The sequence below is a fragment of the Eumetopias jubatus genome, unplaced genomic scaffold (genome assembly GCF_037043125.1).
Source record: "Eumetopias jubatus isolate StellerSeaLion01/CBP00866 unplaced genomic scaffold, mEumJub1_p1.0 scaffold_17, whole genome shotgun sequence".
NCBI lineage: Eukaryota > Metazoa > Chordata > Mammalia > Carnivora > Otariidae > Eumetopias > Eumetopias jubatus.
Window position 1 is genome coordinate 30,184,117 of NW_028274823.1, and position 21,019 is coordinate 30,205,135.

At 47.7% G+C, this 21,019-nt stretch overlaps 1 protein-coding gene across 3 annotated transcripts in view; it reads right to left on the reverse strand.

The window, feature by feature from the left end:
• CNNM1 (cyclin and CBS domain divalent metal cation transport mediator 1) overlaps nt 1–21,019 on the reverse strand; it is a 58,889-nt gene that overhangs the window by 6,077 nt on the left and 31,793 nt on the right. For 2 of the 3 annotated variants that reach the window (XM_088020168.1, XM_088020169.1), the window contains exons 5-8: nt 20,829–20,928; nt 20,389–20,436; nt 17,183–17,245; nt 8,981–9,144 (exon numbers count right to left, since the gene is read on the reverse strand). In XM_088020168.1, the coding sequence (XP_087876294.1) occupies nt 8,981–9,144; nt 17,183–17,245; nt 20,389–20,436; nt 20,829–20,928 (375 nt within the window). The remainder of the gene's footprint in view (nt 1–8,980; nt 9,145–17,182; nt 17,246–20,388; nt 20,437–20,828; nt 20,929–21,019) is intronic. The other variant, XM_028098748.2, reaches the window with a different exon arrangement.

Genomic DNA, 21,019 nt, shown 5'->3' on the forward strand with positions numbered 1-21,019 from the left:
TGGAGAGGGCATGGTTAAGATTGCCATGTTGGAACAGAGGTGACTCGAAGCTGGCTTGGTATCTGGCAAGGGCTCTTCTGACCCCGGCCCCTGGTCACCGGCCCACTCCTCAGCCCCTGTTCTCCAGGCCCTCCTTTCCCTGGTCGCTGGGATGTGCCCCACGCCTGGCCTCCCTGGGGGCTGTGGGTGATGGTCAAACCCAAGGCCTGGAGTCAAGCCTAGACTGCTCCATCCGCACGTGCTCTGGGTTGACTCTTCCTCACCTGGGGCTCATCCCACGCGCCTTCCTTGCACACTGGCGTTCCTCCTTTCTTTTCTGCACGGGCTGTAGCTCTGGTCATTTGTATTGAGTAGGTGAGTTAATTCTTCCTGCTCTATTATCCTCTGATGTTCTTCCTACATTTTCTAGATCCTATGGTCCTCTAATTACTCCAAAATGTTTTACAATTATTTAGTCCTCATCCCAAATGTTTAATTACAATCTTCACCAACATGCCTAACCTCCACAACCATTTAGGCAGTGAGTGTTTCCTCTTCATAAAGAGAAATCTTCTATTTTCCCTCAAGTTGGGAACTCATTACTCCGTTGGACGTTATCAATTCTTTCTTCTCTAACAGACTTCAGGATATCTTGCATGCGGATCAAGCAAACTCTAAGCACAACTAATCCAAACACAAAACACCAATTAAGAATGCGTGTCTTTTTGCGATTCTTACGGGACAGACACATGCAGAGATCCTAAACTTATAGCCATACTGTCATCCATTAGAGGGGACAGATAGAGTTCTCTTGATAGCTTAAAACCGTGATTCTGAAACTTCAGCATCAGAATCACCTGGAGGGCTTGTTAAAACAAGATTGCTGGGCCCCACTCTCCAAGTTTCTAATTCACGAGGTCTGGGGTGGTGCCCGAGAGTTTGCATTTCTAACAAGTTCCCAGGTGATGCTGATGCGGCTGGTTTGGAGACCACACTCTGAGAACCACTGACTTAAGACCTAGTTAAAAATCAGACACAGTCCTGCTCAGGTTTTTCTTTTTCCCCCTTTAAAGAAGTCAAATGGATAAAGCGACAAAGCGTTAATGGGCGTTGATATTTTTCAGGTCAAAATGATATGCTCTATGTTTTATGGCATGCAACGATGGGGGGGGTCTCCACTTAGCATCTGTCTAAAGTCTTCAATAGAGTCAATGTGACTGCGGACTTTTGCAGCCCCCTCTGTTGGGAAGTGAGAGAAGTCAGGTTCTGAAATGTCCCCAGGAGATGTCAACTCTGGAGCCTACCCTCAGTCTTAAACCTTATCGTGACTCAATCACACAGAACATCAGGCATGTATTAGAGATTTCACCACCAACTGTCTGTGATGCAGCCCATGCTGATGGTTCAGGGACTTGCAGTGCTTCAGAGAAAGGATCAAAGTGACATGCTAATTATTCATGCCTCCTGGGACAGTGCTTCTCAACCTTGGCAGCACATTAGAATCACTTGGGAAGCTTTAAAATATCCTGATACTCAGGCAACACCCTTAAGCAATTATACCCAAATCTCTGAGAGTGGGGCACAGACATCAGGAGCATTTAAAGCTCCCCAGGTGATCCCAACGCACACCACGGATGAAAACCACAGCTCTGGACTCTTGGAAATGCCCCCTGTAATCAATTATTATCTTGGCTCCCCTTGATTATGGCCTTCACTGATGTTCAACTTTCCTACTGGACCCCCAGCTTGAGTCGAGGGCTGAAATAAGAAACTTCCATATGAAAAACAGAAACTCTGGCAAAACTACAGATGAAGCCAATATGTATTACTTTTTTTCCTGATGCCTTCCATAGTCCTATAGAAATCCATTTAATAAACCCTCCCAGAAATTACTGCCAGGAAAAAGCTCCTTTCTCTAGATAAATGATGTTCTTCCTTACACCGGATGAGAATCCAAATATGCCCCTGTGTTTGCGCTCTTTGCTTTTATAACCAGGAAGCTCACAGATAAATTATTTACTGACAGTAACAAATTCATGCCTGATAGCTTTTTCACCAAACTGGTTTGCCATTTCTTCTTAATTTCGTATTTAAAACATCCCTGGGTTAATTTTGGGGGGAAATCATATACATTGCTGGAAGTGCTATAAATATCCTAAAGAGGCAGGACCGATATTAGGTGTTCAGATGTAGTGTCACCCATAAGAGCTTGCTTTTGCAGGATATGGAAATGGAGGATACGGAGGTGGGGCTATGAAGACAGAACCTTCCGTCCATAGAGCGTATTATGGCTCACAGAGCACTGGGATGTGTTACCTCCTTTGCTGCTCGTAGAGACTGTGGGGGATAGGCATGGGAGCTCTTGGGGTCCCCACCATACAGATAAGAAAACGAAGTCCCGAAATGTCCAGGGGCTGTCTAAAGCTTTCAGAATCCTTGCCAGTGCACGGTTTCCTATGCTGTGCAATTTGCCTGGGAAAGTGCTGTTCACTCTTTGGAGCCAGGGAGATGGAAGGGGACGTGAGATGGTGGAATTCTAAGTTCCCAGAGCGGGAGACTCCAGAGTCTGATAATGGTGCCCCTGCAACCTGGATATTTGGGGTTAAAGGCCTTTACTCTTGCTTCCCAGGGGCAACCATCTCAGCCTGGGCTCTGCGCTCTGAGAACGGATGTCCCTCGGCTGCACTGGGGCTGCTTTCACAACCCTTTAGGGCAGGTGCCCCAATAACTACTTTGTAGGCTTGGGGTCTACAGGCATCTGAGGAGTGACAAGAAGCCGGCACACGGCCTGGACCAGTGTCACCACCAAGCCCAATTCTCTACCGTGCCCGTAACCTTCCTCTAGGTGAAGCCTGCTTTGGAGTCTCGCGGGTCCTCCTGGCTTAAAGGACAGAAAATTTTCCTAAATGACACCTGATAAGCTCGACAAAGCACTTGATGTTACTCTTTTTGGGTTAACCAGTTAGTTTAGATTTGGCTTCTAGTTTAGTCCCAGTTTTGCCACGTTCAAGCTGGGCAACCTTGGCCAAATCATTAACCTCTCTGAGCCCGTAACAGAGGCCCAGAGATGATGAGATAACATCAGTGAACCTGTCGTCCAGCTGTTAGAAATGACAGCTTAAAACACGTCCACACCCATCTCTCACAAGTTAACTTTATAGTGGGCATACACTTCAAAGAAAGGGGTCAAACCTACCATCTTATTATGTCTAAACTGTGGACGGCACGGTATGAGGTGAGGTGGGGGCAGGGGCAATGGTCCCTCTGACCCCGGAGTAGGAGTGGAGGGGCTGCCAAAGCAGGACGAGGTCTTAGGAAAGTATATTCTTAACTAAGCAAATAAAGCAAAAGACAAAGTAGGGGAAGGAAGGAGATTCCAAGTGGGGACAATGAGAAAGAGGAAGATGGAGAGAGGAGAGCTGGTGAGTGAGGGAAAATAGGAGAGAGGGAGAAGGGAGGGGGTGTACTCTGGTTTGACTGAAATGGATTTGGGGGCTCAGGGCTCCAGTCAGCTGGTACATTAGCAGTGGTCCCCAAGCCAGAAGCCTCTGGGGAGTGTTGCAAAGTGCTGTATTTAGTTTATTTCTGGAAAGGTTCTGTCCAGGCTGCACGCACAGTGAGCCGTACCATTCTCTCTTTGTTCTTAAGAAAAAGTGAGATCATCCTCCAGTAAGCTGGAATCAAGGATCCAGGAACCCTAACCCTCTTTAAGCACGGTTCTGGAGTAAGAAATGAGCTGGGGATAAAGTATTGTTTCTGGTCTTCCTTCCTTACAAGGTGCTGAGTTCCCTGTCCCAGAGGCATCACACAGATGTTAGATAACCACCAGTCAATGGTGCTAGAGGGAAGATTCGACCACAGCCAGGACCCCTATCAGGGCAGAAGCGTGGCTCTGGGTGTGGCGGTGGGGGGGCGGGGAGTGTCCGGGGCAAGGGTGGGGGTGTGTGTGGGGGCAGGACCCACACTGGCGGCAGATGGTTGTGTAAAAGGAAAGGCACTGCCCCACTGGCTACCTTCTCTCTCGGTCTCACAGCCTTGCTTTCACAATGCTTCCTCTTTTTAAATTAAAAAAAAAAACAAAAAAAACAAAACAAAACCATAAACTACTGCCCTGTCCACATGTCACCCTCACAGAAATTGTTGACAAGGCACCACTCTAGAAAATGTGTTCAGGAAACAACCTCTCCCCAGCTGCATTTCTAGATTCAAGCGTTCCTTTTTTTTTTTAATTCCCCCTTCAGTTCTTCTTCTTTTTTAAGTTTTTATTTTGCTTCAAGCATGACTTTTTGTCATTTTGCTCCCCCTGTTCAACCGCCTGAGAACTCGTTCCTCTCTGGCACAGTACTGTCCAACAGAAATAGAACGGGAGTCACACGGGTCATTGAAAATTCTCTCGTAGTCATATTAAAAAAGTAAAAACAAATAGGTGAAATTAATGTTAATAATGTTTCTTTTAACCCAACATATCCAAAAAAAAAAATTTCACTTCAACATGGAGTCAACATAAAATTATGAATGGGGACTCGTACATTCTTTTTTGTATTACGTTCTTGGAATCCAGCAGTATTTTACAGGTATGGCACATCAGTTTGGACGAGCCACGTTTTGTGTGCTCGTGGATGTGGCTGCTGGTCCCCGGGTTGGATAGCAAACGTCCGGCAGATCAACCTGAACCTCTCTGCCCAGTTTTGATAATGTGGCCTTGCGTGGCCAGTGGTGATCCCACAGCCCCCAGAGAACCACGGGGCCAGCTCAGCTGCTTCTTCACTGCCCCTTGAATGCACTCTGTCTACTTGCCTTCCACATGCCTGTTTGTCAGTGTCTCTCCTCTTTCCTAATTCTTAAACGTCTACTACGTTCTCCAGCAATATCGTGCTTCAAATAAGTGCCACATGAATTCGTAATCAATTAGATACTACCCTGCATCGGTCACTACAGCTTATCCTGTGTTTCTTCTCCCTAACTAGATTTTAATCTCATAAGGCAGAGGATATGTTTTATATTTCTTTAGAGAGACCATGGCGTCTAGAACCATTATTAATGTTCGATAAATACGTACCCACTGGTTCACTGAGGGAATCAAACCACTGCTCAAAAGGCAATGTGTTTTTATTCTCTCTTTACTACTGTAGAAACAACCATTCCTCAGCAATAGTTTGAGTTCAAATTGTCTTCTCTTACACATGGCCAGTTAAGAACTCAAGCAGCCACTAAATTACAAAGGAAATGGAGATCTGTTTATCTTGAAACTAACCAGAAGTAAGTGTGCCCTTCTGGACATTCTGACTTCGCAGCCAATGTGTTCAGAAGTTAACCTTCAACTAGTGGGCTCTCTCTCCTATCATTATGACATTCATCCCCCAAAACACCATCCTGCAATTTAGGGATTCTGCCACCAGATGGTGATGGGGCATCTTGGTCATGGTTACACAATCCAGACTGTAAGACATCTGCCAAATAGTCAGAGTTTAATAATGATATTTACAAAATACAATTTTAAAAAATTCATAAGGATGCTTTGGTACCTTCATTCATAATTCAGTAACTATGATTAATCACAGCTTTAACAGCTCTCCCAGATAATCATTAGATACACCTTTCTATCTAATTTTGTAGCTCATCTTGAAGTCAAATTACTCCTGGACTTAATAAATGTTCTGGAACCTCGGTCTGCTGGACATGAAAAACCCTTGCAAAATCTTCCTGCAGCCCATCACAGGGGCTTGGGCTGTGAGACCAGCCTTCTTGCCCAATTTTCTCTTTAGCTTCCTCAAAAGCTCGTCCTCTGTTAAAAAGGTGGCGGGGGGGCAGGTGGGCGAGGGTAATAAAAGGGCAGCCTAAACAATGGCCCTAACAAGTCTATCAGCAGAAAGAAATTTTTAACTTTAGTCTAAGGCATCATCTTAACATATAGAAAAACAAAACAAAAGAGAAAACCAGCACTAAAACAAAACACACACTTGCATTCAAACAGCTTGAACTCCCAAAGTTCCCTTCTATAGAACTGTTACGATCGTAAGTTTTTAAGAGATGGGGGCCATGATTTGAAGGAGGTTTCTGAATAATACTTTAACTGGTTTCTAGCCTTCCCTCAACTTCTTTTGACATTTAGTCTTCTCAATGTCAAAATGTCGAGGTGGGAAAAAGGACCATGTTCTGTGCTGCTCAGTTGCCCCGGGCCACAGCATGGTCCTCTTGCCTGACCAAGAGGATGACACCTGCACCTGAGGACTGACCTCGGGTTTGGGGTTTTTAACCCGCCTGCCATCTCACGCCAGGCGAGACACTTCCCTTTTACTGTTCCTCATTAGCTGTGAATGTCCCCTTTCCTTATGTTCTAGGCCTGGATGTCCATGAGCTCACCTGTAAGTTTTAAGAAGATCCTTACAAACCTAATGCTAGGTGTTCATCTTAAAACATTCCTCTTTGAGGAGCTGCCCCCTCCATCCCCTGAAAGTGCTCTCCAATCTATGTACGCCTAGAGATGTTCCAGAAAACTCTGGGCTCACCACAGTTGCTCATTAAACAGGACGCCTCAAAATCTCATTCACTTTCCTCCCCAGACCAGCAAGCCAAATCCTCATGCTGATTTCCTAAACGTATTATATAAACAATGTGAGGCACTGAACGTTCCTGTGCCCCCACCCAAATTCATATGCTGAAATCCTAACCCCCCCACGTGCTGATAGGTGGAGGTGGGGCCTTTGGAAGTAGTTAGGTCATGAGGGTGGAGCCCTCATGGATGGAATTAGTGTCCTGCTAAGAAGAGAGCTTGCTTCTTGTTCCTCTCTTCCCACCACGTGGGGATACAAGAAGACAGTTACTTGCAAACTAGAACATGGGCTCTCACCAGACACTGGATCTGCTGGTTCCTGGAACTTGGACTTCCAACCTCCAGAACTGTGAGAAGTAAGTGTTTGTTGAGGTCACCCGGTCTACGACAATTTGCTACGGCAACCCAAACTAAGACAAATGGGAAGACCTGAGAAGCAAACTTAACAAAAATTCCCAGCGCACTTGCAGTGAATCCAGGGGGCTCCCGCCGGCCTAAAGATGCCACAGGACACGGCTGCTGAGCCTCCACTGTCATTTCGCATCAGCCTTGGTCTTTGCACACTGTGTGCGGGTACTCAGATCCGTGAGCCACCAAGCTCTCTCCTGCCTCCGTGGTTTCTCTCCTGAGTCCTCCCCACCGGCCCTTTCAGGTCCCAGCCAAAATGTCCTCTTCTCAGCCCGCTCTGATAACCATTTCTAAAGCAAGCAGCCTCCTTGCCAACTCTGCTCAATCCCTGTTTATCCCACGACCCTGTTTCCTTCATAGCCTTTATCACTACCTGAAATTAGGTTCTTTACGCTGTGGTTACTGGTTTATCCTCTCTGTCCGCCTCCTAGCACAGAAGCTCTAGAAAGGCAGGAGCTTAGGGTCTTGTTCACCACAGTCTCTTGCCAATGCCTAGACAAGCACAGAGTAGGCATGCGGTCAATATTGTTGAGCCACTTACTCATACTGTGACTTTCAAGTTCTTTTCCCACAAACCATGTGACGAGTACTACAAACCAGTAAGAGCTGGCATAATAGTTTCTCTGCTCACATTTTTCCTACCTCCACTTCTGAGGAAGGCCTGCAGTGAGAGGGCCTCAGGGCTGAAAGCAGGGAGGGGAATCACAGGTTTCAGTTTTCTGAGGCTTTACCTTCATTGTCATACAGGATTTGTTAAGTGTCTCCGGTCATATAGACCCATGAGTATTGCTGGGTTAGTTCCCAAAGTCACTTCTCCTTGGGGCTCCTTCAGCTCTGATTTCCCACAACTCTCCCTAAAGCCCAGGGATTTGAGGGCTTGGACTCTGAAGACAGAGAGACCCGACTCTGAAGACAGAGAGACCCAACTCTGAAGCCTGGCTCTGCCACTCACCAGCCCTGGACTCCTCAAGCTCCAATGTCTTCATCTCTAAAATGTGAATGACAGTAGGACCTACCTACCTCACAGGGTGGTGGTAAGACTAAGTGTATCATTCAGACAAAGGAGCCATAAAGCACATGCACAGAGTACCCTACAAACAGTTATCCCACCCCACCCTCCAGGCTCAGCCCCTGCCTCTGGTAACTTTCCATCCTTAAGAGTTTCAGCTCAGGGTGTCTGCAAGGTTCTGGAACACAGAAAACCAGCCAGCGCACCCTGCTCTCAAATTATCAGAGCTTGTGTTCTGGACAGGAGAGGACCTCTTCCCACCTTTGTGATTAATACATCTCTCATAATCCAGCCTGCAATTTACCAAGTGAACTCACTGGGTGTTTAGTTGGACTTGGAGAAATGGGGCTCACTCCTGATCCCCGGCCCAAGCATGTAACGGTTTGCAGAATGCTAGCAAACAAAACAAAATAAAGCCTATCAAAGCAAGAGAAGGGAGGAAATTCTAGGTTTCTGGGCAATCCCAGTCTCAATGAGGAGTATGAAGAGACAGCTCCCCCACCCTTTAACTACAAGGCGATGAGCATCACTGCTTCTCCCACCTGCGCAGTGACGCTCCCCTGAGCCCCACACAGCCCCAGTGATGGCCAAGGACGGTTACACGAAGGGTTAATGGTTATCATACATGCCAAATTGCATTTTAGGCCTGAAACAGTAAGATGTAAAAATATACCTCATACCTAAAATCATAGCATGGTTTCTTTTAGACACTTGGTTTACGAATCACCTGCAAATTTATCTTGGAAAAAAAAAAAAAGCAACCTGGTGCCAATGGCAGGGGATCCAAAGGAAACAGTTCTGCTGGCAACTTGTCTCAGGCAAGCGAATTCCCTATTGCTCTATGCCTCCGTCTCCCCACAGGAGAAATGGGGATCAGGAGATCTTAAGGGTCCTTATAAAGCCAGGGAACAATGACCAGCCAGTGCTCTGTCCGAGGGCACTGGGATGCGCATCCTCTCCCGCCGCCCTGCCCTCCGGGGCTGGCTGGCTGGCGAGCGATGGCCCCCCTGGGGGAGGGGGCGGGGAATTACCTTCACAAACTGCACATCACTGAGGATGTGCACTGAGTAGTCAGGAGTGTAGAGGTTGTTGCTGCTGCTGCACAGCTGGGTGTTGCTCCCCCCAAAGTCACTGCGCTCACGGTTTGGAGACTCGGAGCGGTTCAACCCGCTGCAGCGAGAAGGGGACCGGTTTACTGCAGATGGTGGGGGAGAGGGAGAAAAGGCAAGGAGAGGTGGGTGGGGAGAAAGGGGGGGACGGAAAGAGAGAGACGGGGGGGAGAGGCGGGGGGGGAGAAAGAGAGAGAGAGAGAGAGGGAGGGAGAGAGAGAGAGAGAGAGAGAGAGGCATTTACGGAGGGCCGGCAGGACTTCTGGGCAATGCTAGCACTGGGTGGTAGACCCGGGCCCGCACCCTTTCCGTCAGAGGCTCAGGGCTCCCCTCAGCTCAGGCTCCTCCTGCTCCCCACAACCACCACCAGCGAGGAGCTGGGCAGAGGTGGACCACAGCCTTTCTCAGCTCTGGTCTTTGGGCTAATGCAGGAGATGAGGACCGTGCTGTGAGTGTGGGTATAGCAACTCCAGAGCGAGGGATCCTCTACCAGGATCTGAGCTCCACTTACAAGCCTTAGGTTTGACAGCACATACGACCAGTCCTTGCCGTGGTGAGGCACGTTAGCGGGGATGACTCAGGTCTCCCCTAACACTGGCAGGACCCTGGACAAGCAGAGGCCCACAGACTATATGGGTACCTATTTGAGTCGCCTTAATAAACTGTTAAAATGTGTTCTATCCTTGTCCTTGACAATTACACCATCATAACCTGGAAGGCAAGGTCCAGCTCCTTAGAATTTCTGCTAAAATGGAAAACATAAAACAGGGCTGTATGGGGACAAACAGCCCCTGCCCTCGGGGCTTCCCAGTCCCCTTCCCCCAGGGCTGTTTAGGGGAGGCATTCCGGGATTCCCCTATCTGAAGTGTGGTCCCGAAGGCAGAACACAGGCTCTGGCCCTGGGAGTTCCTCACCCTTTCTGTGGGGTGAGGACTGAGGAGGGCCAAAGTGGGGTCCTCTAAAGTGTGGGTCTAGGGCAGGACTCTATCTAGGCCTAAGTGGGGAGGGGGATACTGGAATAACCCACAGGCATCCTAAATGTTCCGAGTCAGGGTTGGTTGGTTTGTTTTCCCATTTTCAAGAACTGCTTCTAGGGAAAGTTCAGTTAAGACCACGTCGCTTGGTTTCAAAACGGATTATGTGAACCACCTTCCCTGGATCAAGAGAAGAAAGGTTCTTCAGGTGACTCTCACATAATCTCAACCACAGAATAAACCTGAGGGAGAGAATGCCACTCCACATTTCCTTCCCCACAGGGCAGGGGGCTGTGCAGCCGGCCGCTGGTAGCACAGACTCCGTTCAGGGGCTCGGATGCAGGGTCTGGCTCCTCAGAGCTTCTGCTCCTCGTGCTTTCAGGGGAGAACCTCGGGAATTCAGTCCTGTCTCTTGAGATAACGGTGCCAACCAGTCAAGATAATTGATTAGCATCTACCTGGAGCGAGTCCTTGAGGGTTGATGGTCTGTTTAGCCGCAAGCTGTTACCATTGTCTGGCCAGCAACGGGTAAAATAACAACAGGCTGCATCATTTTTCTCATTAAAACCATAACAATTGCTGCCTTGATAGGATTATAGAATTAGGGGTTCTATTTCCAGTGGCCCCTTCTCAGGAAGTGCCCCTCACATATACTCCATCAATTACTGCCAAAAACCTGGGGGGGCGCCCCCGCCTCCTGCCGCTCCCCCAGCCCCACACCAGGCCCTCTCACCTCCACGTCCAACGTAAGCTGGTCGGCCTCTGTCTCTGTCCCCACTCAAGTCCCAATTACCAGGACCCCTAAACTCCTTGCTTTGTCCCCGAAAGCCCCCCCATGACCTGACTCCTGTTTTCCTGTCTGGTCTCATCTTGGGGACTCTCTTCCCCTCCCCTGCTTGCTCGGCTGCCCTCAATCATGCAAGTGTGCCCCCACTACCTCAGAAGATGCCATTTCTCCTGCCCACCTTCCCCCCACCCCACCCCCCAGCCTTGGGTCTCAGTCATCAGGTCTCAGCTGAAAGTCTTCTCTGAAGACTTTGGCTGTCCTAAGATTTCCCTGTTTTCTTCTATCACTGTCCCTTGTTCATTCCTTCAAAGTACTTTTCACAAGTTTTAATTCATTACGTGTTTGTACTTGTGACGTCTACTCAACTCAATGCTAAATTTCATGAGGGCAGAGATCTTGTCTTTTCTGGTCATTGTGGTCCACTAAGTACTATAGCACTGTGCCCGGCCTACAGCAGGTGCTCAATAAAAATGTATAGAGTGAATGAATCAATACCTAAGGGTCCCTTAAAGAGTTTTAATGTAGAATCTAAATTTTGTTTAAAAAAAGATTTCAGAGCTCTCAAATCATCCTGGATTGAAAAGCCTTTCCTTTGCAGCTTACAATCATCCTGGGGAAGCTGACTACTCCAAGAAGCTAGGGGCGGATAGAAGGACACTCCAACGCTGTGGCTAGACAGAGTCAGAGAGCATGCAATGAGAATCAAGGGCACCAAAAGGCTTTGGGCTTTGGCCCAGTAACTTGAGGAGGAGGCCACAGGGAACACCAGGACTTTGTTTACCTAAAGCATGTGAAACTGGGGAGCCTGGTGTCAGGTCTCTAGAGCCCTACTTATCCACTGGGTGATGCGAGGGCCATACCCTCTTCCAGTGACCACAGACTAAGGCCAGTGATGGTGCCATGGAGAACAAGAGTGAAGCACCCAGGTGATCGTAAATGGCAGCAGTACTGGGCAGAAGAACATGCATTGCATTTCTGGTTCTGGTCCCTTGAAAACAAGCTGATGTGTTCCGGCTTGGCTAGACCCTTTGTGGTCTTCTGGGGTGGTGGCTGCTAAGTTAAGTCAATGGTGCTTCCTCGGGGCAACTGCTGTGGAAAAGGGGGCAGGCAGTCCTGCAGGAGGGTGACTTCTTTGTCGTGTGAGTGGAGTCTGGAACGCCATACCCTGACCTGGTGGGTCTTGTCCTCGACTTAGTTTGGAACCAGTGCAGAGAGTATGAGCAGGGCCTGAGAAATAACCATCTCTCCCTGACAACCCTCCACTTTGCCTGGTGGGACACGGGCTGCACACACCCTACCTGTGCTGTTCCACCCCGTCATCCCTTATATCACAATTCCAGGCACATTCCAGGAGGATGGCAGGGAGACAGGCCTCTCTTATCTACTAGACCACTTCCATCCATAGAAGGCTCTGCCTGAATCACTTCCACACTCTGTTGGAAACAGAGGCCACAAACATCTCCCTGTTCCGCCCAGAGCTCTGGTCTTCGCTGGTACTCCGCACAGGCATGCCACTCTGCTGTCACTTCCAGGACCACAAGTCAAATGCAAGCGACATCACCGTTGTGCGAGGAGGAGAAGCATATTGTGTTTCGTTTTTTAAAGTAAGAACAAGGCTATTGAAGGTTTATTCAAAATCCCAAAGGATTCCCAACACCAAAAGATACAACTGTCTTATAAAGGTCAGGCCTATAAAAGCAATTTTTAAAAAGGAAAAAAAAAAAACAACAACCCTCACTTCACAACAAAGAAAGTCGCATCTGAGTGTTGTGCAAGATCAATGTTTTCACGTCCCAGAGCCTGACATTCCTCAATAGGTAGCATGCTGATGACTCGGCATTTTGGTAATTGTGCACATACACTCAGAGGTTTCTGAGCAAGGGAAATGGAAATGCTTTTAATAAAAAAAAGAGAAGAAATCAGTAACAGACGAGTGTCCCAGCAGCATGGCAAACTAGTTCAAGTTGCATAATTCCCCTTGGCATTTCCTAAGAGCAGAGGCCCGGGCTGGGGGAGTGAAGTGAAGAGGAAAATGCTAAACTATAGTCAAAGAGGTCTAAGAGGGTACAGATCAAACAGGGATCAAACTGACCACAGAATCCCTCCCCAGGAGGTAAGCCAAGCAGCCGACAAATCCCTCGTCTGCTCTTGCTTACATCACACCCTCAAGCTGGCCCCGGAGACTGGTGGGAAGCAGGGTTTTCTGCTCTAGACTCCCAAGTGCTATGGAGAAGTGTGACAGACCCCATTCCTGCAGCCTCCGCATGGTCAAGCTGCAAGGGATATCTGTCCTAGACAGCAAGTTGGAGTTACTGAGGTTGGGTGGAGAAGACCCTGGGGCAAAATTGGGCGTGGGCTGGGAGAGGATTTCACACTCTAACTGGGGCTGAATGAAATCTCTGCACCGATAGGCGGGGCCCCATGAACCTATACACAGCTCTGGGATGCTTGCCTCACTCATGACACATGTACCTAGAGCAGAACCCATGATACAGAAGAATGCCCCACTTCCCGTTTCAGTCTGGGGATTTGAAGGGAAAGTAGGGCTCAGTGGCTGCCTGCATCTATCTTTTGGAGCATCAGTGAGGGACAAGGGGGAACATCATGGTCACTGTGGCATGGGCCATCTGTGTTCTCCAAACTGGATGGGGGAGCTTAATTACATAGGTCGATAGGAGTACAAACTAGGATTATTAAAATTCATCATTCTGGGGTAATAGTCAACATCAGACAACCAAATGCCAAAAGCTCTCTGTCAAAGCTACAATGTGAACTCTGCAAATCAGCCCAAGTTAGGAGCCCAGATGAACTCGCTCACATTACATGGAACTTTAATGGTTCCCAAATGTTTATGACACAAAAGCCAACCCGAAGGAATATTGCCACTTACCACATTTCACAAAGTAAAAGAATTATTTTTAGAGACTCCCTGTACATTCTGGGAGGAAACAGTCCCTATCGATCTCAAAGCACATTACAGATGTCAATTGAACACTGAAAAAACATCACTGCTCCTGACCTCTCTCCTGCCTCTGTGCTTTTGTGGTGTTGGAAGGATTGTCATGGGGAACCCAAAATCATCTCCACTGGGAAAAGAAAAAAGGAATGAATCTGGGGAGAGGGAATGATAACTGCAGTGGAGCTGTGTAACCTCAGTGGGTTGATCAGAAGTCTACTTTTTAAATGAAAGCACCTGCAAAGTTGGCTAATTACATCATGCTCTGGAAGCAATGCACAAAACCACTCCACTCTCCTTATTTCAAACTAAAGCTCAAATAGAAGGAAACTGCCTATGGATAATGGTGGCAATATTTGGTGCGGGGCCCCCTGGCCTCAATCCACTGTGAGCACCGTAATTCATTAGCCTGACTGCTTTCAAAATGCTAATAAGTCACCATCCTCTAGGGGGCACAAAATGCCCATGTTCAAAGGGGTAGCCAAGTCCAGACAATAGAAGCAGGACCTAAGAGACTCAGATTCCATACATCACCCAGTGCTCATCAAGACAAGTGCACACCTCAATCCCCATCACCTATTTTACCCATCTCCCCATCCCCTCCCCTCTGGGAACCATCAGTCTGAGTCTGGTTCTTGGTTTGTCTCTCTGTTTCCTTTGCTCATTTGTTTTGTTTCTAAAATGCCACAGGTCACTATATTGTACGCCTGAAACTAATATAACACTGTCTGTTAACTACACTGGAATTTAAAACAACAAAAGAATTTTGCAAATGTATACTATATATACATATCAAATTATCACATCTTAAATTTACACAATGTTATATGTCAATTATGTCTCAATAAAACTGGAAACTTTTTTTTTTTATGAGTACAGTGTTACGCTGGTTTCAGGTGTACAACTTAGTGATTTGACAAGTCTATTCGTCATGTTGTGCTCACCACAAGTGTAGCTCCCGGGGCGCCTGGGTGGCTCAGTCGGTTAAGCAGCTGCCTTCGGCTCAGGTCATGATCCTGGAGTCCCAGGATCGAGTCCCGCATCGGGCTCCCTGCTCAGCGGGGAGTCTGCTTCTCCCTCTAACCCTCCCCCCTCTCATGTGCTCTCTCTCTCTCTCTCTCATTCTCACTCTCTCAAATAAATAAATAAATCTTAAAAAAAAAAAAGTGTAGCTCCCGTCTGTCCCATTACATCGCTATCCCAGTATCACTGACTATTCCTTATGCTCTGCTTTTTATTCCTGTGACTTATTCATTTCAAGTGGAAACTTTTTGCTAAAAATAGAAAAGAATTGGAAAAATGTGAAAAAAAATAATAAATGTAACATTGAAAAAAGGGAGAGAGATTTGGATTCCAATTCTAGTCCTTCTCCCTTCTCACTACACCGGTGATACTGATGGATGGCTCGATGTTTTCAGAGCCTGTTTTACCTATTGTTTTCCAATGATAATTCCTTCCCATCTCCAAGGTGGTTGTGGGGATCAAATAAAATGATTGGGTTCTTTTTAAACTTAAAGGCCCTATTAATTTCCCAGATTTCTCTTTCCTCTGTGTAAGATGGGGGCAAGACGTAATATATGCAAATAATTGTATTTGAATCATAAATCAAGTATGGGGCCGGACCAAAGGAGACCAGATGAAAGGAGGTGGGGAGGAGAGAGTCAAAGGAGGAGCAAGGCACCCACGCCCTTTCTTTTTTCCTGCTGTGTTCGTCACTGCTCCACTCTGCAGAGGTAAAGCAAGGGTGGGAAGAAGCTGGCCTTGCTCTCAGCTTTGTGGCTCACCTCTTTCTTGCTGGATTGAACAGCCAGTCACAGAAAACAACAGGAAGGTGGAAATGCCTCCCACCAGGGTTGGATCAGAAGTTGCTGCACCTCCGGGGGGGAGGTGGGGGGGGAACATGTCACAGCAGGAACAAGTCGCCTTCATCTTGGTCTGACGCTGGGTTACCATCAAGTTTTTCATAATAAATATCAATGAACTAGAATTAACCTTCCTTTAACTGGAAAGTTAAAAAGAACTGGTTTGTCTGGTTAACTGAGGGTAATTTAAAAGGAAAATATATGCCTGCTTTAATCCTTTTGGTTGAATATTTTTTAAAAATGTGAACCTTCCCTCTCCACTGAGACTTCCTAGCATACTCTTCATTCACCAAGACTCCCTGCATGTGAAGGATCTTCCAGGTCCATGATGTGGTCATTTCTCATTTTGCCAGCCGGCAGGAGTAGACCAGTTAGCTGGTAGAAGGCACCAGCTTGGCATTCCACATCGACCATGCTGGTCTGTAGTCATGATGAAGGCATGAACTCTCACAAAGGGAGAAAAAATTTATTTCTTGGTGGAAAATCACTAAATGAAAGAGAAAAGCTTGGTGAAATTTGAGAAGGTGATTAACTTGTCTTGTACAGATAAACATGGAAACCAGATGGTTTTAGATGGGAAAACTGTGATTTGGGAGGAAAGCAGGAGTCAACATAAATACTTCTGAAGCAGCAAACTTGGGGGTTTGAGGTCTCAGGACATAGCGTTTTTGAAAGTTGAGGGTCGACTGTACAGATAGCAAAATGTAGCTGGATTCTTGCTGGCTGAGGTTATGGTGGGGCCTCAGAACCCTACTGTGGCACCGGGTTAGGGAGACAGATGTGGGGGGTGCAGGGAATTGGACTGTGTTTTCACATTTTAACTTCAGGGCAATTTAACAGATAAATTCTTGGTTTGGTCACTACTTGTTTCATGAGCCTAAGAGAGCAGCCTCTAGACATGAAAACAATACAAACACTTCATTGATTATTCAGATTTATTACGTTCTTCTCAACCCTCGGGTTACTGTGTAGTTCTATGAGGAGCTGCCTGACCCAGTTAAAAAGAAACCCAGCAACTTTTATTTAATTAACAACAGAGGTTAAACCTAATGAAAAGTCGTTTTGAAATTTTTACACATATTCTTTGTATGAGTAAGGCCAGAGAGAATGTGGTCACCAGAGAGTAACATTACGGGGAAGATGAGAATGGGTTAATGGTCAGCTAAAGGCAGAGGCCACACAGAACGAACGGTGGAGGGAAAATAGCAGTAAGGGATGGTACTCTGTTGTTTCTTTCTATTCCTCTCCTGCTGCACTCCTCATCTCTCCATTCTGCAGTGAGACAAATGATGAGCAAGAACTCACCCCATCATTTTTCCCCGTACATACACAGAGACATCCCCGGGAGCTAAATTCACAAGTGACACCACTGACTCGGCAATGCCCGGGCTGTATGTGCCAGTGAGTGTTATCTGTGTGATGTGCTATGCCTCAGTCCTGGCAGTGCCTGTGGGAGAGACTAGTTCTCTTGCAGGACGGTGACAGAGACCAAAGGCCTCTTGCACACTGAATCTATGGAGACCCGACACACCCACGCACGTTTACCTGGGGAGCCTGCCAGAGAGTCCCCTCTGCTGAAGGCGAAGGTACGAGACACAGAGACGGGCACTAAAGAGTCAAGGGCCAAGGATTTGTGAGTTGCCAAAGAGAAGATAAACAGAAAAGGAGAAAGACAAAGAGCAAAGTGTGTGAGTCAGTCTGTTCTTGAGTCTTCACGGCATCACATTTCTCTGCAAAAGGGAATCTTGCCTCTGAAAACAGGGAAATTGCAAATCCTCTCACAAAGTTACTCTCCAGAAACAGGAACATAAAACAGTCTTGGCTGAAAGTCTTCTGAAAAGATGCGCAGTAATCTTAGAGGGGATTCGACCTGCCGCTGACGAGAGCAGGCAGGGTCCCTGGGAGGAGGTGGGGGGGGATGACGTGTGTCTACAGCATTCTCTCAGAGCCCGCAAATATGCTGGGAGTCCCGCCCTGCCTCGCCCCCCGGGGCTCCCCAACCGCCACAGGGCCCTGCTCCCCTGTGCGGTGGCTAAAAGCAGAGTGCGTGATCCTGCCAGGGGCAGCGGGAGGAAGCCTGCCTCTGCCTCCGAGGGGCTCCTCCGTGGTCATGGTGCTGGGCATGAACTGTGCATTGCTGGATCAAGGGGGCGTTTCTGTCTGGGAATCTGCCTTCCTCTCTCTTACCAAATTGATCGGAGAGCCTTTCCTTGGGGACTAAAGGAAGTCAGTCTGCAGGTGACAGCACACCGAAATCGGCAGCTTCTGTGGTCTTATCTGCCACACCAGGTGAGGGTACGGACATTACCCACACACGCAGGGGAGCGGGGAGCTTTATACCCACCTGACTGATAATCATTTGGTCTGACACCAGATGTCAAAGAATATTGGAATGGGTTCCTAATGTGAGACGTACTGGGATAAGAAACCCCACAGTCTCAAGAAGCATCCTAGAGCTTCCTGGGCCACCAACAAAATGTACACCCCACCAAACAGGTAGGAGACAAGCCCCTCCCTGCCTGCATTGCCCTGTGGGCATCCGTTCCTTCTACCTTGAGCTCAAGCCTGGTTCCTTCAGAGTTCCCAGGCTCACCGTGATCCTCCTGGGGTCCCTGGCAATCAGATCCTAGAGAAAGGAGACGGTGCTGGCTGTGTTCCCTTTACCCTGCACAGGAAAACTAAGGTCTTACTGATAACCTCAACTTCGACCTTGAGGCTAGATTCCCCAGGCCAGTGTTCTGGCGAACCTCACCCCATTTATCTCCCTCAAAGGCTAATAAAGCTACAGGCTGGCTTCAAGGACAGGGGTAGTTTGCTAGACCGAGACCCTACAAGAATTCACTGCCTTATGCTCTCCTTTGACTGCATGCTGAGGTTCTTTGCCCGTGAGCAATGCTGGGTGGCTGGACCCTGGGCTGGGGGTGCACCTGGCACAACTGTGGGGTGTGGTGGCCTTGGTGGATGTTTTACACTGTACTCCGCTAGGTGGGGAGTGCTTGCGGGGACGATGGAAAATGTCTCCACACCCCTACTGGCCAATTCGATTTCTTTCTCCTTCTGAAGATTTATAAAGATGCTCAGAAGTGAGGGGAGGGAAAGAGTCTAATGCTCCTTCTTCACCAGTTTTGAAGGAGAGATCAGTGTTGTAAGTTTACTCCTGTCTCACTGATAAAATGGAAGGAGAAATGGATAGAGAGAACTAGAGACAGGTAGGAAGGAATGGAGGAAACCAGGTAACAGCTTCCCACAACTTTCTAAATAATTTTCTTTTTAAAGAAAAAAGGTTATCCATATTAGGTGGGCTGAGGAGCCTCATGTAGCTCTTTGTTCTCCCATCTTTCGGTCTTCTGAAAGAGCCAGAACAGGGTCCCTTGTCTAGGTAACATTCCGAATCTTAGGAATTACTCCACCCTGAGCAATCCCTAATGTGATGGATGGAAATCTCCTTTAGAGAACCAAGACTTCCGTGGTCCTGCAGCCCATCCCTCACCCATCCAGAGTTCTTGTTCTAAGATGATGATGCTTCCTTCACCAACCTTGTCTGAGATTCGTTGGCTTATACAAGCATAATAATGTACCAAGGCTTTACTTTTATAGATCTTCAGCTCACGTTGGGCCACGCCTTGGGTATGGGGAGGTACTTCAACTTCATTTCAGCCTTCTGCTCAGCTAGGGTATGAATTACACTGTAAATTGTTCCACTATTTCCACATGGAAATTGCATTCTGGAACATGATGGGTCTCAAATCTGCATTTCCTTGTGCTGTGTGAACTAGCCAGGACACGGGAATGCATCCGGGTAGTCATCACTTACTGGGTAATCTGGAGCAAGTCAATTCTTTAGTTTCTCTGTGTTAAAATGGTATCTACCTTTCCTGTGCCAGGGATTGTGATATCAAGCTTTGGGATCCTCTGATAAATCCCAATAGAAAGTACTCCATAAAATCTTTTTTATGTTGAGAGGAAACACCCCATTTGTCATGAAAATAGCCCCCACTGTAGACACTAACAGCTGAAAGCAATGCAAAATTCAGACCCGTGAATCAAAAAGAAATCTAGAGAAATAATTCTTTCTGGATCACGCTTATATCCCCATAAACGCCATGCCTTCTAAACACAAGTACAATAACTCCACACAGGAAACAGTGAGAAGGTAGAGCACGGACGGGGCAGAACAAACCAGCCATGAGCCCTGTGGCAGCCCCCGGCATGAGCATGCACAGCCATCTGGCAGCCAGCTCTCCACCAGCTAAGATGTGGTGATGAGGAAAGAGAAGCAGGTGAGCCACATACCGCGCCAGGCTGGAACTTACATCCTAAGACCTTGTGGGCATTTCCTACTGACACAGTAATGACAGACCCATGTCAGGTAAAATGAAGGCCAGTGCGCGAGTTATATCCTAGCAGAGAAGGAAAGGCTGAACCTCCACCAGAGCACCCCAATCACCCACCTGCATTCTCCGGCAGGTGACAATAAATGGGGCCCCTCCCCTCACAACTTCCCTCCCTGTCATTCGTCACTTGCACATGAGCAGAGAAGCAGCAGAAAACATTCCAAACACAGCAACGAAGCACCTGTGGTCGGTGGGTACCTGGCAGGAGGCAGTATTCCTGGCAGAGCATTACAAAGAGGCTGCCAACATTTGGGTTAGCCCCAGGCCAGGCTCAAAGTGTTCAGTCCAGGTCCCCAGAGTGGGCTGAGGCAGGACCACGATGGGGGCGGATGGGGGAGGGGTTTGAGAGATACATACAAAAGACCGAGGATCCAGCCAGACTTCCAACCTTCCGCACATCGTTATCTAAGGACAGAAGGACGCAGTTCAGAACACACCCCTTCTTATGGGAATGCCCCCTCCTCCACCCCAGCCCCAGCACCAATTAACCCCGCAAAAACCAGGCAATCAAATGGAAGTGTAAAAAGCAAAATAAGCTTGTCCTTTCATACAGAAAAATACCACTATCCACTCCTGACACTTGATAATGTTGCAGTCTACCATGTACTTCCACAAACAAACTCTCTGAATAAGAAAGGACTCTTAGACCCATTTTACGGAGGAGGAAACTAAAGTCTAGCAAGTCAAATGGCTCGTACAGAGAGACCCTAAAAGGAGTCAGGACTTGAACCCAGATGTTCTCTTCCACAACATCCCATTGCTTCCCCCAAGAAGCTCTGGCTTGGGGGCTCGGGTACCTGAGCAAGCAGTAGTCATGACGGCTGGGACACCATAGTAGGTGAAGGCTCCATTCTCGAAGCGAAGGCCTTCCTTCCCAACCTCCACTTCTACTTTACCCTGGGGAAAGAAGGAAGTATACTGAGGGCGTGTATGAGTACTTCCAGTTCTATTATTGACTACAACCCTAAGCACTTCTGTCTGGATGATG